Source organism: Astyanax mexicanus, chromosome 13 (assembly GCF_023375975.1).
Source record: "Astyanax mexicanus isolate ESR-SI-001 chromosome 13, AstMex3_surface, whole genome shotgun sequence".
NCBI classification, from domain to species: Eukaryota; Metazoa; Chordata; class Actinopteri; order Characiformes; family Acestrorhamphidae; genus Astyanax; species Astyanax mexicanus.
In genome coordinates this window covers 40,143,207-40,158,523 of record NC_064420.1, presented here as the reverse complement: position 1 = coordinate 40,158,523, position 15,317 = coordinate 40,143,207, and the positions used below count along the sequence as shown (strand labels likewise).

Below are 15,317 nucleotides of genomic sequence, written 5' to 3'. Positions count from 1 at the left end.
CAACAGCCAGCCCAAAAGTCCTCCCAGCTACAATGTCATTAAAACACTAACTGAATAAATATGTTTGGGAAGTGTTCCAAAAAAGTCTCACGATGGCTTAACATCTTATTTGTAGTGTTAGATATTCATGTAAAATGTCACCCGAATGTGTATATCTACTGCTGATGGGTAATATTTTTTAAAGGCTTTACAACTGCAACATCTGGATTGCTGCTTCATTCAGCAAAGAGCCGCCTTGTGTTAAACAAGCATCTCAGAGTAAAAGTACTAATCTCAGGTCACTTCTTATCAGGTGTTTAATTTTGTCTAATTTAATTCAGTGAATTATAACTGACACCAGATCAGTATTCATACTCTGAGAAGTTGGTTAAGTTGTGTGTCTAAAACTAAAATAAACTAAATATGAAGCATGAGTTTTACATGTTTATATCATTACCTATTCTGTGAGTTTGTTGGCTGGTTGCAAAGCAAAAGTTTGCTTACTGTCTGATTATTCCTGTTAAACCATCAGTCCATTTACATGCACTGATTGGATTACTGATACTGATAAACAACTTATAAGATGTATTATTCACATTATATTATGGACTAAATATTAGAGCAGTGGACCTGGGACCAGAGGGTTGATGGTACAGCACCCAGTCTGACCAACATACAAACCGCTAAAGTGCTAGATGGCTGCCCACCATACAAGGGGTGTGTGTTCACTGTCACATATGAGTTAAAATGAAGGTTGAATCGTATTCTTGACTCCCTCCTTTTATCCAGCTGTGTTTACCTTACGTTTACACTATGACCATATTTAAAAGACTATATTTGTATTTAAGTGTATTTGGCCCTGAGCTTTTCTTTAAAAAAGCGTCAAGGACATCTCTTTATTATTTATTCAGTTGTGCGTTGAGTGACTAAATGAATCAGAGACGAGCTCCATATGAATCATACGAGTCAACGCTTCTTTTTAACCACACAAATCCACTAGACTTCACTCCTGCCAACTCTCATAGCTGAACATTGTTGGCTGAAGCTAAGAGCTGAGTGTGAGCTGAGTGAGAGCTGTGTGTGGAAGGTGAATGGAACTTGTGAAGCAGCTCTGTGAATGGAGAGGGCTTTGTGAGTTGAGGCATGAGCCCGCTATTACTCGCTGCTTTTCTCCCTCTAGGGCTGTCTGCATTGCAGCTGTCCCTTCCACACACACTCCTCTAGCATGCCCTACTTTACGCTGTCAGCGCCTGCTGCAGCAACACCACACACTCCACCTTCACAGACGAACCACACACAGACACAGGCTCTCTCCAGACTCAGAGCCTACAGCAGACAGAGGAGCCAGCCGGCACTGGTGCACTGCTGTACTATGCTTACTACTAGCATACACACATGCACATTGATGAGCACACAAATATACATAAATGTACACAGTATGCAGGTCACATGGATTCCTATGCAACATCTATCCATCCCTCTTGGAACACAACTGTGGTGTAAGTGCTGTGAACATGGGCTGCAGAAAGGGGGTGTGGCCACCCAGGCTGAGGCCCGACCTACTTTTATAGTTTAACATTGTCCTAAGAACTTAACCGTAACCAGTAACTCAAAGCTGATTCCTGTGTAGATGGAAATGTACTTGTAAAACACTACAAGGGAAAGGTAATTGGACACCAGCTTATTAAACATTTCTGATGAAATCAAGGGTATTAAAAATAGTTGATCCTGTGGCCCCTGTCTCTACTGTCCAGGGAATGCTTTCTACTAGATTTTAAAGCACAGAAGTCATGCAATTGCAGTATGCATATTGATTATTAATTGTTACCTCAGGTGAAGGTTTGTACACCTATATAATTTTGTTGCTGTCAAGTATCTCAAGAAATTTTCCAAAATGACCTGAAATAAACTTTTTAGACTGACTTACATTGAAAGTTTAGAAGGTTTTATCTCTCTCCTGTATGTTGCCGTTTTGGAGATACTTGTTTTTCAGTGGACAAGTGACTATTTGTGTGTGAATAAATGTATGATTCATTTCAAGAATTTCCCTCTGGGATCAATAAAGCATCCATCCATCCATGCATATATCCATCCATACATCCATCCATACATCCATCCAATAGTGGGCACCATATGGATGGGACATTCTAATTCTAAAGTGGTGCAAGCACTTAACATTTCTGAATTCACAGAGAATCAAGTGTGTACCAGCAATACAGCACTGAAGGCATTACCATCCACAGTGGACAGCTAAGTGGGTGATAATGATGCTGACCGGCGGCATCTGGCTAGAATTGTATTTACAAACAGACAAGCAACCCTGGCAGAAAACACCACATTCCAACCAGTCAGTGCAGTCTTTGGCTTACATGGGATTTGGCAAAAGTCATGGGACATGATAGCAGTTCCTTTCCCATGGCATATGGCATGTTAGTGTAATTGAACTAACAGGATAAGAACAGATTATTTAGTCACCTTGATTAAAACCTGTGTGTTTTAGTTACTGGTGGTGGTAAGTGAAGAGAATGACCCCACATTTAATGTATGCTCCATGTCATCCATAGCTGCGTGTATATGCTATTATATGTGTTGTTTGTGTATATGTGTTCTTTGCCCTAGTGTCTCTTACTGTTCTGGTGTTCTGAGGGCCGTGCTTTGCTCCAGGCTTGGCTCAGTCCCACGATCTCTGTCCTGCTCTGGTCTCCACACGTTTACACTGGAACACATGCGCTAGCCGCACACCGCCTGCCTAACAGCACACTGCCCAGACTCTTCACTTAGACTGCTTGTCTTGGCTAAAGCTGCCATCAGCTGATGAGTGCAAACAGATTAGTGGTGCAGACGTCAAATTGGCAAGCACGTCACGTTGTCCATATGCTCCAATATTTTCATAAGCTCTTTGACGCCACAGCCCTTGTCTTAGCCAGGCCGACCAGTGCTGCAGCATGTGTGCTGGACTGGGTTTGTTTTGCCAGGCTTTAAGAGGGCAAGTCTCGCACTGTGATGAGATTATCTGGCATGGCCTTTTGGCTGTGGAAACGCAGCACGCAAACACTGGGCTAAGAAAAGGCCATCACTGAACACATCTGATGCACATACCTTGATTTACTAGTAGAGACTATATCTCATGATGTTTAAGCAACAAGGCAAAATGGCTTTAAATTGATCTCTGCTTTCTCATGATTAATTGGTTTAAAAATCTGACCCACTGCTGTGTCTAATACTTCAGTACTGGTGCAACACACATTGCCATGTTGGATTTACAGCTGTGAATGATGGTTGTGGTTGGTGGTTTTGATGGTTTTGTGGTTAAATCTCATGGATCTATAATAGCAGACTTTTTAATGATACAAAAATCTTTACATTGACTTCCACTGAAAGCTTAGAAGGTGTGTATCTTAATTTTTGTTGTTTTTAGTTTTTAACATAATGTGAATCTGGCAGTTGTTCTCTACATTGTGTTTTACATTCATGATTAACGGACCAATAAAGATGCTCCAAAATGACTTAATACACTGATTTCCAAAAGATAAGAATGACCTGTCCTTCTCCTGTAAAGACAGATATACAACAGTTTTCCATGACAGCAATGATGCAGTGCTGTGGAATCAATGTAATGTCAAAGATAAAGTTAAATGCAGGATGTGCTCATTCCAGTATGGAATAAATAAAGTGAAACCCAATGAAGATACTAAAAATAGCATTTTTTTCAGCGTTATAATGAGTTATAATTATGCATTTCATTATATGGTAGAGGTAAAATCTTTGTCTCTAAGCACATTTTACCAAATCTTCTTAAGACAAACGCTGGATAAAACCAGCATCCAAATCACCGGCGACATCATGCAGCTCTGAGGTTAAGTGAAAACGTAGTCGACCTTGAGCTGCAATCTCCTGTATTACACAACACCCATTGAAGTTCCTGGAGAAACAGGAAAGCTCTTCCGATTTAGCCTTAATACCCTTAACCTTTTGGTATAAATCAGCTTCTTGTACGTGCTGTCTCTGACACTCAAGGCCTGAGCCAGATTAAAGGACATAGGTCAGGCCATCAACACCATCTTAAGTGTTCAAACACTGGGGGAGGGGGACTCTTATTAACTTATACATTATATTTTATTCGTTATATCTATCAATACCAACACATACATGTATTTAGGCCAAACCTTTAACATGCATTTTTCTAAGCACTTGGTCTGAAGGTACAGTTTTTGAAAAACTGCATTTTGTCACCCTCTAGAGGCCAGTCCCTGAGGACAGAATGTACATTATTAACCTCGTCTGAGGTAGCCAACTCAGAAATAAAGAATGGACTTTTCTCCATTACACTCACTTTGTGCCTCTATAACACAGATTTAATCAGTCAATATAAATGTGGGGTAATTAGAAAAGCCCCAGGCAAAGATAATACAATTATATAACTAACTTAAGGAACTCTAACTTTCCCGACTAGTGTCCCATTAAAACAGCATACATAAATTTTAATGGGGTTACCCAGTAGAATATATTAAAAAGTGTGCAATATCTGATAATATGACACCAGTCTGAATTACTACACAAGGAGGCCAAAGTTTCTGCTCATAATTCATCCAATCCACGTTCTATTTAATGATTTAACCATTCTGGTCCCTGTGGTATATGTCTATTATATAGAAGTACCAGGCACTTTTCCCCAACAATGTCTAAGGACCACAACAATGTCCACAGCATTATGTCCACAGCTGCCCCAATCAATATACACCTATAGACATTTCCTACAGAGGGTTAAAAGCAAGTCAAAAGCACACAGTAGCAGTAGGTAAAGAAAAGTTGTCCTACCGTCCAGAGAGAGCCAGTCGTGCTGAGACGAGGGCAGCGAGGGCAGCGCACGGGCCTTGTACTCAAACACCACCGAGTTAGAGATGATCTGATTACTGACTGCAACCTGCAGAGTCACCAGTCCTGTGTCATGAGCTGCGGAGCGACAAAGAGTGAAATGCGCATTAGTCGTTCGAGCGGCAGCCACAGAAAATCGCATCAGCGCCCATGAGAGTTCAGACAGTAGTTCTTATGCTTGGTTTGACAGAGGCAGGCCCTCGAGGCTGCACAACTCTGCTCAATTAAAAGACAAAACACTGAGGTAATGTTATGTGAACAGCAGCTTTTGACATGTTTAAAAAAAAAATACAACAACAAAAACAACAATAGTCAAGCCATCACTATTGACTGACATAATACATGGACTTTTGATAGACATAAGTGCAATTAAATCATCTTTATATATCTTAAACTTAAAGGACTTGTGTGTACACAACTTAAAACCATTTAAAACAGCCATTAGGTACAAGTTTTTTGAGGGAATTTGATCGAAGATACACAACGTACTCAAGGAGTAAGTCAAATGAACATACACTATATTGCCAAAAGTAAAAGTATTTATTCGCCCATCCAAACCACTGAACTCAGGTTCCTAATCACTTCTATGGCCACAGGTGTATAAAAGCAAGCAGCTAGTCATGCAAACTGCTCCTACAAACATTAGTGAAAGAATGGATCTCTTTCTCAGGAGCTCAGTGAATTCCAGCATTGTATCATGATAGGATGCAGCACGTGTACAACAAGTCCAGTCATTAAATTATTTACTAATAAATAGGGCTGGACAATAGTTATAATAAAGTTTTGTTGTCTGCAATATATACTGCATTTCTGTATTTCTTCCTCTGTGTGGTAATGAAGGGTAATGAACGAATATTATTAATTTATTTATTTTTCATACACTGAATTTATTCATTTATGTATGTTATTCCCATATCAATAAATTAATTTATTTATTTGTGTTTTTATACTTTTTTTTTTGTTAGTTGTGGTTCCCAAATAGTTGTTATATCTGAATAAGCCTGCCTGCACTGAATACAGCTCTGTTTAAACGTGTTGCTCTGTATTCCTACAGCTGTGGCAATAATACGGCTATCAGAGAGAAATACGTGTGTGTGTCTGTAATATACAGCGCTTATGAAGCGACTGGGTCTTATATTTGTTTGTTCTGAACTGTATCCAGGTCTGATTTACACTCGGAATACAGGGGTTGTAGTGGGGATTTAAATTCTCAAACAAACGAATTAGCCGTGTTGCCTCGTGTTGTAGCAACAACTGCTCCACAGCGTCCATAAATTACCTGCTTTTGGTCAACTTCATCCTTCCTGCAGCCGAAACAACTCCATATATCTAAATAATCTTTACTTTCTGCTTTTTTTCCATGCCGTCACTGTGTACTGTCTGCGGTGAACTATAGGGGGAAAGAGGGTGGAGCTCCTACAGCTGATAATAATCAGTACTGATTGGCTGCTTCACTGTGCACGCGGACACTGCATGCAGAAATGGACTAGAACGTCTAAAAAAAAATTGAATATCAATGAAAAGTTACTTTATTTCAGTAATTCAGTTAAAATGTGAAACACATATATTATATAGATGTATTACACACAGAGTGATCTATTTTAAGTGTTTATTAATTTTATTGTTTATTATTATGGCCTCAAAAATCAGTATCTTAGAAAATTAGAATATTATTTAAGGCCAGTGTGGGCGGTGTGCCAAGTCCTGCTGGAAAATGAAACCCTCATCTTCATAAAAGTTGTCAGCAGAGGGAAGTATGAAGTGCTGTAAGATGTTCCGGGAAAACACGGCACTGACTTTAGACTTGATAATAAAACACAGTGGATCAACACCAGCAGATGACATGTCTCTCCAAACCATCACTGATCATCAGTAAATTTAACTTTTTATTTGTAAATCAAGGGAGCAGAGTCTGGAGGAAGAGTGGAGAGACACACAGTACAAGCTGCTTGAGGTCTAGTGTGAAGTTTCCACAATCAGTGATGGTTTGGAGAGACATGAAATCTGTTGGTGTTGATCCACTGTGTTATATCAAGTCTAAAGTCAGTGCAGTGTTTTCCCGGAAAATCTTACAGTACGTCATACTTCCCTCTGCTGACAACTTTTATGTAGACGCAGATTTCATTTTACAGTTAGTACACCTAAAGAAAATTGAGTTCTTATTATTTGCATTTTCCATATTGTCTCATTTTTCTGATTTGGGGATGTACTTGTACTAAATGAACATTTTGACTGAAAATAAAATACACAAAGTTCAGTGGTTCATTTGGGTGATTTAGGGTCGCTCTGCTGTTTACACACTTTTGTACCATACATTTGATTTTTATTCATTAAAACCAAATACTTATATAAATACACTGAATGATATTCTTATAAGAATAATCACTGAATAATAAGCCTGCGGTTAACCTAGAGCTAAATATTAAACTTGGTTGTATGGTTTATTTGATTTTTTTTGTACCTGAGAACCTACCGGGGCAGTAGCAGCGCAGTACTCCAGGCTGGATGAGGGAAGCCGGGACAGAGATCTGATCAAACAGGCAGCTGTAGTGACTACTGGCCTCCTGCCATGGGCCAGTGATCAGCACCTTCACCCCTCCCTGCAACAAACACACACACACACACACAATCACACATCAACACACGATTAGTCCTGTTTAAAGTGGCAGTTGAGTCCACAACTAAAATATACATATTTCCATTTCTCACTACAGTATAGATATGCACTATATGGTCAGAAGTATTAAGACACCTGTTCATTGGCTGTTTCTTTTATAATCAAGGGTTTAGAGAAATGTTTAATCTGCTTTTGTTGGAGTAACTGCCTCTACTGTCCAGGCTTTAGTTAATACCCATCTAACGCATTACTGGAATGGTACCAAATTTAAGAGTTCTGTTCTATTTTAAGTATTTCTTCATCTACAGTGACATGTTTGTGTGTTTGTGTGCATTTACACTTCTGTGTCAGCAATGGGTGCAGCATAAAGTAGCTAAATGCTTTCATTTATGCTCTACACTGATAGAGAAGTAAAATAAGGATTTGAAATGTTTTGCCGCCATCATGTGGAAGATAATGGGTATGATCATATAAAAAGCACGGATCTAATATTTGTGATAAAATGCTGCCCTCATGTGGTTGTACAGTGTGCTAGCAGCACAACATGCACAACTCAAGACTTTCCTTGCATTCATTTTTACTAGAACTGAGCAATGTAAAATATATTTTTTGTTTATTAATTTGTATTCATTCATCCATCTAACTATCCATCTATTCTTAAAGATAAAGCCATATATTACAATCAAACAAACTCACCTCTGGGTAGGACCATTCTGGAGAGTAGTCAGTCACCATGAAGAGCCTCCCTGTGGCCTGCAGCATACCCAGAGTGCCATGTGCCACGGCTGCTGACACCACCTCAGCTACATGCATGTAAGAGAGTGACCCTGCCTCCCCCGACCCTCCTGCACCAGTTGCTCCACCACCCAGAGACTGAGGGCTGCAGCAGGGCTGGAGGCACAGCTCGGAGGTGCTGTACCCTGTCGCTCTGTTGGTCCCATCTTCCTGGCCCTGCTGTTGCCCACCTCCTGAGCCTGGCTGCCCATCTGACCCATGTGGGCCCACCAGCTGGTGTGCGTAGAGTGCTCCACCCGGCCCCACAGCTGTGGCTCCACCATCCACGGAGATGAAGTCATTGATGAGATCAGAGAATTGGTTGCCGAAAGAGATGTCAAAGTGGTCCAGGCTAATCTCCATGCCTGTGCCACCACCTCCACCTGCCTGGTGATTACCCACTGAATTATAGAGGCCCTGTACCAGCCCGGCTCCCTGGAGCAGAGGCTGTAGCTGCTGCTGACCGTTGCCGTTGGTGGTGTCGCTGGAATTCCCATTGGTAAGTGCCACCGATTCATTCCCTGCTGCTCCATTCTCAGAGTTTGGCTGGAGGTAATGATCTGATCCTCCATCTGCATTGCCCCCTGCACAGGATTGCAGGTGATCCCCAGTTTTAATCAAGCCATCTGCCCTTGTTTCAGCACCACTAGTTTGGACAGAGCCAGCATTGGTAGACTGATCATGGCCCACCACCTCCTCATGCTCTGGCCCAAGGTTAGGAAACCCTCCTTGGTACTGCAGCAGTTGGAGAGAGTTGGCCTGTTGGCCTGAGCTCTGTTCAACAGGTGAGCCTCCATTGCAGTTAGATCTGTGCTGGTTCTGGTGACCGTGATGGTGGTGAAGGTGTCCGTTGCTTCCTGGTGAGTCAGTCTTGACCACTTGGAGGCCCATGTAAGCCCTGTCGTGGGAGTTGTGCTCCAGCAGGTGGCTCTTCTGGCCTGAGTTTGGTCTGCCCTGCTGGTTCTGGGCTGAATGGGGTGGCTCCTGGAGGAAGAAGCTGGGAGAGTGACTCTGGTGGGTTAGGTGAGCGTTGTTCATCGCCTGGTCATAACTTACTGGTGCACTAGAAGAGAAGTCTGGCTTTGAGTCAATGGCACTGAAATCCATCTGCTCTAGTGTGGTGCTGGGGCTTAGTCCACCACCAGAGGGCAGCAGAGAGCTTGCAGGAGTCAGGGTGAGTGAGTTCTGAGAGCCGGAACCGCTGGACACGCTGCAGCTCACCACTGGCCCCACTTGGTAGCCGCTCTCTTTGGCTAGCTGCTGCTCAAAAGAGGTGTCCTCGGTCTTGATGTTCTTGATCAGGGCGGCGCTGAAGCCGAAGTTGGAGTCGGACATGGGAGGAGAGTGCTGCAGGCCGTTGGTGCTGGCCACAGTAGAGGAGGAGGTGCTGGAGGTGCCGTTTTCTTGCTTTAGCCCATTCCCACCGTACGTCTGGCCCTGCTTGGGGTTGTTGAGGAAGCAGTCTGGGTCGAAGTTCATGGTGGTCTCTGGTATCTTGATGCCGCCTGAGTCTAGGCTGCTGGATAGAACGAGTTCTTCAGAGACCCCAGCTGCAGACAGCATGGAGAGCCCATCTGTGGCTCCTGGCCCGCCTGCGTCTGCGCCTCCACTTCCAGGGAAGGCAAACTTGTGACTATCCGAGGTTACGGCTAGGACCAGTCCGTGGGAGGTGGCGTCTGGACCCATGATGTGGGCATTTGGGCCTCCAGTGGGGGACATGCTGTACACCGGGTCCCCCGTCACCTCTGACATGAAGACGCTCTGAGTTAGGCCACTCATGACTGAGGCCACGTGACCCATGCCGGTGACGGCCGGGCTGTCAGCCATGTCTGGGTCGGAGTTGAGGCCGCTGCTGATGGACACAGGCGAGTTCTGGGTGGTGTCTGGGACCTCCACCTGGTTGGTAGATGACACTTCTGTGCTGTTCTGGTGCAGCAGGACGGGCTTGTGCACTTTTCCATTGCGTTTTTCCCTTGATACACCCCCTCCTCCTGCCGCACCTGTGCCGGCCTTTCCACTGCCATGGCTGTGCTCTGTTTTGCCCTCTGACACATCGCTGTTCTGCAGCTCAGAGTGGCCGCTGCCATAGCCACCCGAGCGCAGGTCCACTTTAGGGGAAATGATACGATGTTTGGCGCTGTTGCATTTGTGGTGCACGCTGCTGCCAGCACCTGATTGAGACATAGAAAACAAAGAGGGCAATCATGAACAATTCTGGTGGTAAAGAAGAAGATGCTGTGAATTTGAATTTTTATTGCCATTCCTCAAACTTTACAAGGGGCCTCATCAAATTGATCTCTGGATATATTGGACCAGATCTGAGTAAACAAAATCATGATATACAACTGTCTTTTGTGAGAATGTGTCCCTCTAGTGGTGTAATGATTACTGAGCATGCAGTAAACCAGTGTTTTGTAATCCTGGTCCTGGATTTGTAAAAAATATAAAAATAGATATATTGTCTACGTTCAATATGTTTCCAATTGCCAAGATACTATTGTAGAACATCATTCAGGACCAGAATTGAGAAACAATGCTGTAAACTATTCTAAAATACTTTTTTTAAAATATTTTTTTTGGCAGGTAAAACACATTAAACAAACACAATATTTATAACTAATCTAAGAAAATTATATGATTATTCAATATTAACAGACATTGTTTAGTGTTTTTAATGAAAAAAATTGCTGAAAATAATAAAGATCATTAGAAAAATAAAATAAAGGTCTGATGGGGTTGGAACAGTTTATGCCAGTCTAATCTGTTACCCTGTGAAATAGTTTTACAGGGTATAATTTTCCAATATAATACAACCCAAAGTAATGCATTTACCTCACCATTAATTTTGTGAATGTGTGAATGATGTGAATTTAGAAACTGTTTGCTGTCAAAACTTTAAAAACATCTAAATTCACTAACCCTGGGTGTGTTCAACCGGGTCTGAGTATAACAACATGATGTAGAGCTGTGTTTAGTGAGAATGTGGTGTAATGATTGCTGAGAATGCAGTAAATTAGTGTGTCTCTATCCTGTTTCTGGAATTGTACAAAAAAGAGAAATATTAGATATATTGTCTACGTCTAATATTTAATTTAGAATAGCTTTCCGGACCAGGATTGAGGAGCACTGGTGTAAAATACAAAAACAATTCTCAATCTCTGCAATTACAAAGGCAATACATGAGAATTATAAAACAATACAGGTGTATTATATCTAACTTTCCTCTAGATGTTTAGACTCCTTTAAACAGAAATGAGTTTTGTTTTATTTTTAGAATAAAATGTAACTTTGGAAGAAATAATGCTCGAAACCAGCAAAATTAGATTTAGACTAAAACCATATTGAGATTGAAACAGTTTATTCCTGTGGAACATTTAATATTCCAATATAATACAATCCAAAGCAATGCATTTACCTCACAAGCTATATTGTGCATGAGTTACTAGCTTGTTGATATCAAAAGTTTGGAAACATCTAAGTTGCACAATTTCTGCCTGTTCTGAATCAGATCTGTGAAAACATGAATGTCTCCCTCTAGTGGTGCAATAATTACTGAGAATGCTGTAAAACACTGTTTCTCTGTCCACTCCCTATAGACACAATACCCTGCACATTTTAGTGGATTTCCTGCTTTAACACACCGCCTTAAACTTCTTTTTTATAGATGTTTATACTTCATTAAACAGAAATTGTTTTATTTTTCAGGTAAATATTTACTTTTTTAAGAGATCCTATTGTGATTGGATCAGTTTATCAGTTTAACTAATCAACTATTTCATTTTCATTTTATGAGTTTGCAAATCTACTGAATCATCTTGTATATGCGTACTTGGAGACTGAATATGGCAGGCAGTAGCAATCAAAATCTCAGTCTTTTACTTAACAAAGCGCAACATCTGCCTCGAAAAACACAGAGATATATGAAATAAATGCACTTTAATAAAATAATCAAATATGTGTTAAACAATAAAACATTCTACTTTTCATTTTATCAGAGAATGACAGTGGGACTCCTGCGAATAAGAGAATGATCCCAGGTCCACATATAAATTAAAACACCTAAAAATGCTCATAGACATTTTAAATATATGATTACCATAATCTTTTAATTTGAGATTAGATATACTGAATATTTTAAAGATGATTTCATATATAATGTTATTTTTTTGCAACAAATATTAGACAAAATTGCGATAAACTTTAGACATTAAAACCTGCTTATCTGACAATTTGTCTGCTTCCAGGAAATGCATATTACAACAGCCTGCATGTATCATGTATCATCCAGTCCTGCAGCCTGTCTCTGTCCTCTGTGTGTTATATAATCCCACCCTCTGCCTCTACCTCTCTCTCTCTCTCTGCCTGTTTCTGTCTCTCCCTGCTGTCCCTTACCCAGCGTGCCTGTGCAGAGGCAGTTGTGAGTCCGGGGAGGGGGCTTGGTCTGGTGGCTGTCCAGAATCTGCTGCACCAGCTGCTCCACTGAGAAACCAGAGCTGCTGTTCCCATTGCTGCAAGTCCACTTGATGCCATGAACTGCCGAGGGAGAGAGGAGACACAGTTGTCAGCCGCTGCACAGTCCACCAGCCAAGCCTAGCACCCCACCCAGCTCACACACACATTTATACGTACACCCAGTCTGACCTTAACTACTAACTACCAACCATGTTAGCCCTTTTTGGGAAAACTGAGAACCTTTCATTTACTTCTGGTACTCTCCTGTTTTCTTGTGCTGCATCCCAGACAAGAGCTGTGTCTTCAACTGTGCCCTTTTTACTTGTCCCTACATCACTAGAGCACTATTACATGGAACAGAATTAATAAAGTAATTAGCAATTTTGGACACCATATTATGAGTTGCAGTTTATTATGTCGCACATAAATCTGTTTTAAATGCTGGTCAAGTGTGTCTACCATACTCATTGTTACCTTTACTTTAATTATTATTAATTATTTATTTTAATATCAAATTATTTTCTATTCACATTTGTATCTTTTACATTTTATTTCATTGTTTATTCTAAAAACGCTACTCATCTCCTCTCTTTTTTGTATTCTCGTTGGACCAATATGGGTTGTTTAGGGGAAAATGGATGTTAACATTGTTTTTGTTATTATTTGTACTGTAACTTAATATAATGTCCAATAAAAACTCAAACTCAATATAATATAGCTGTGTTGAAATCTTTAAACCCAACAATGCAATGGATTCTGGGTATTTCACGTCAAATAGAGTACATCATTTTCATATGATTTGTATTACAGTTAACTGAAGAAAAGTTACAGTGCATAGAAAAATTGGCACTGCGTCTTTAAACACCACCACAACATGAAGAAATGCTAACTTAGTGCACTCTATAGTGAACAGGGCACAGTTACAGACACAGCTAGCACCCAACTTCTTAGTAGAAAATGTGCAATGAAACAAGACCCTTCTAGTTTCTTATTCTTTTTAGTCTTTCCCATAATATGTCCTGCAACTTCCCTGTGTTCCTTGTCTCTGGGTCCTGATACATTTTGTTTTTATTATTGTTAAGATGACGTTTTCCACACGTTAGTTCAGATTCGTGCGTCAGGATTATATCCAGATTAGGCCAATCCACATAAACACACCCACGCATTGTAAATGCGTCCGTCTCTCTAGGAGACATTCAACAATCAATTGAATGGGTTGTGCTTTGAAGACACAGTATCTTCTGTTTCTCATGTTAACTAAGAATGCCAGATTACCCTTGGTCTTCATTACAGGCATTTTGACAGCCCTATGTTATGTTATTCCGACCGGACAATGCTCATCCACATACTGCTGCCTCTCCTCTGAAAATGTGTGGGATGCTTTTAAATGCACTCTCATTTCTCCACCCCTATTGTGAAATCTGCAGGAATATTCAAGCTGCATGTGATAAATTATCTCAGGACACCATTAGGAACCTCTACAACTTCATGCCGAGACGTCTGGCATGTTGTGTTTAACAGGTGTTACTGAGAGAAGTGCAAACATACAGAAGTGAGCATCAGGATTACATTTAGGTAGGAACAATCTACATAAAAACGGTGGTCTGAGACGCTTTTGAGGCATGCTATAACAGGCATCCGTCATTGGCTGAGCAAAACTTCACCCTGTACAACTAAAACAAGTAATAATTGCCAAGCAACAAGCAAATGTTCATATTCTGTCTAATACAGACTAACCTAAGGCACATTTGGCAACAAAGACATAAAATAATGCGCCATTATTGAGTTGTCGTAATGGAATAATGATGTTATACCTGTTTACTAAATTATAGAGAAAACAGTTTATTGAGGAAAACAGTATTGAAATGAAAAGGAGGCTCCAGATAACAGAAGGGACGCCTCTAACTTTGATACAAGATGATAAATTATTGGTGCCTATATGGAGGCACACAGGTTCTGTATGGCATCCTGCAGCACATTTACCTACCGATGTTGCAGCTGGGCCTTTAGCTCCTGCTCTGGCATCCCAGCTGACTGTATTTGAAATTAAGAGGTATACAGGCTGAATATGTTAGAATCATGTTCTTGGTAAGTTTAGATTAAATAGATCTAAAAAGAAAAACTTGCCTCCAGTTATTTCTTTCCATTTATGCTGTTGTAAAAATGACTATACAAAGTATTATACAGGATTCATTGATTCCAAACTTTGTTAACAATATCTGCTGAGATATTGTTGAGGAGCATTGGTAGCCTCCCCTAGTGTGGTACCAGAAAACGTACTGTCTACTGATACTCTTAGTAACATGATTTAAGTAATTCATGAGTTCACAGAGCATCAGAACATCCTGCTATATTCTACCACCTTAAGCTGTAACTTGGTGCCATGATAAAGGTAAAAGATAGATGAGTACAGAACAGAACGCACTGCTCTTTTCCTCTCTCCTCCCATAAGTGGCTCCCCAGCCAGGGAGGCTGCTAATATCCAGGCTTGCACTCTCACCAGGCCTGCCAACATGAGTGCCACGCCCCACTCTCTCCCAGAAAGGAGTGATATTTCTGGAGCAGAGCAGAGTAGAACGCATTTAGAATGTCGGGCATCAAGGCGGCCTTAATGTGAGCT

General features: G+C 41.0%; 1 protein-coding gene across 11 annotated transcripts in view; it reads right to left on the bottom strand.

Annotated features, from left to right (window-relative positions):
• The window catches only part of camta1a (calmodulin binding transcription activator 1a), a 636,729-nt gene that overhangs the window by 44,839 nt on the left and 576,573 nt on the right, over nt 1-15,317 (bottom strand). For 7 of the 11 annotated variants that reach the window (XM_049462994.1, XM_049462995.1, XM_049462996.1 and 4 more), the window contains 4 exons: nt 12,638-12,778; nt 8,168-10,416; nt 7,316-7,454; nt 4,798-4,932 (listed from right to left, as the gene is read on the bottom strand). In XM_049462994.1, coding sequence (XP_049318951.1) covers nt 4,798-4,932; nt 7,316-7,454; nt 8,168-10,416; nt 12,638-12,778 — 2,664 coding nt within the window. The remainder of the gene's footprint in view (nt 1-4,797; nt 4,933-7,315; nt 7,455-8,167; nt 10,417-12,637; nt 12,779-15,317) is intronic. The other 4 variants (XM_022676970.2, XM_049462997.1, XM_049463000.1 and 1 more) reach the window with 2 other exon arrangements.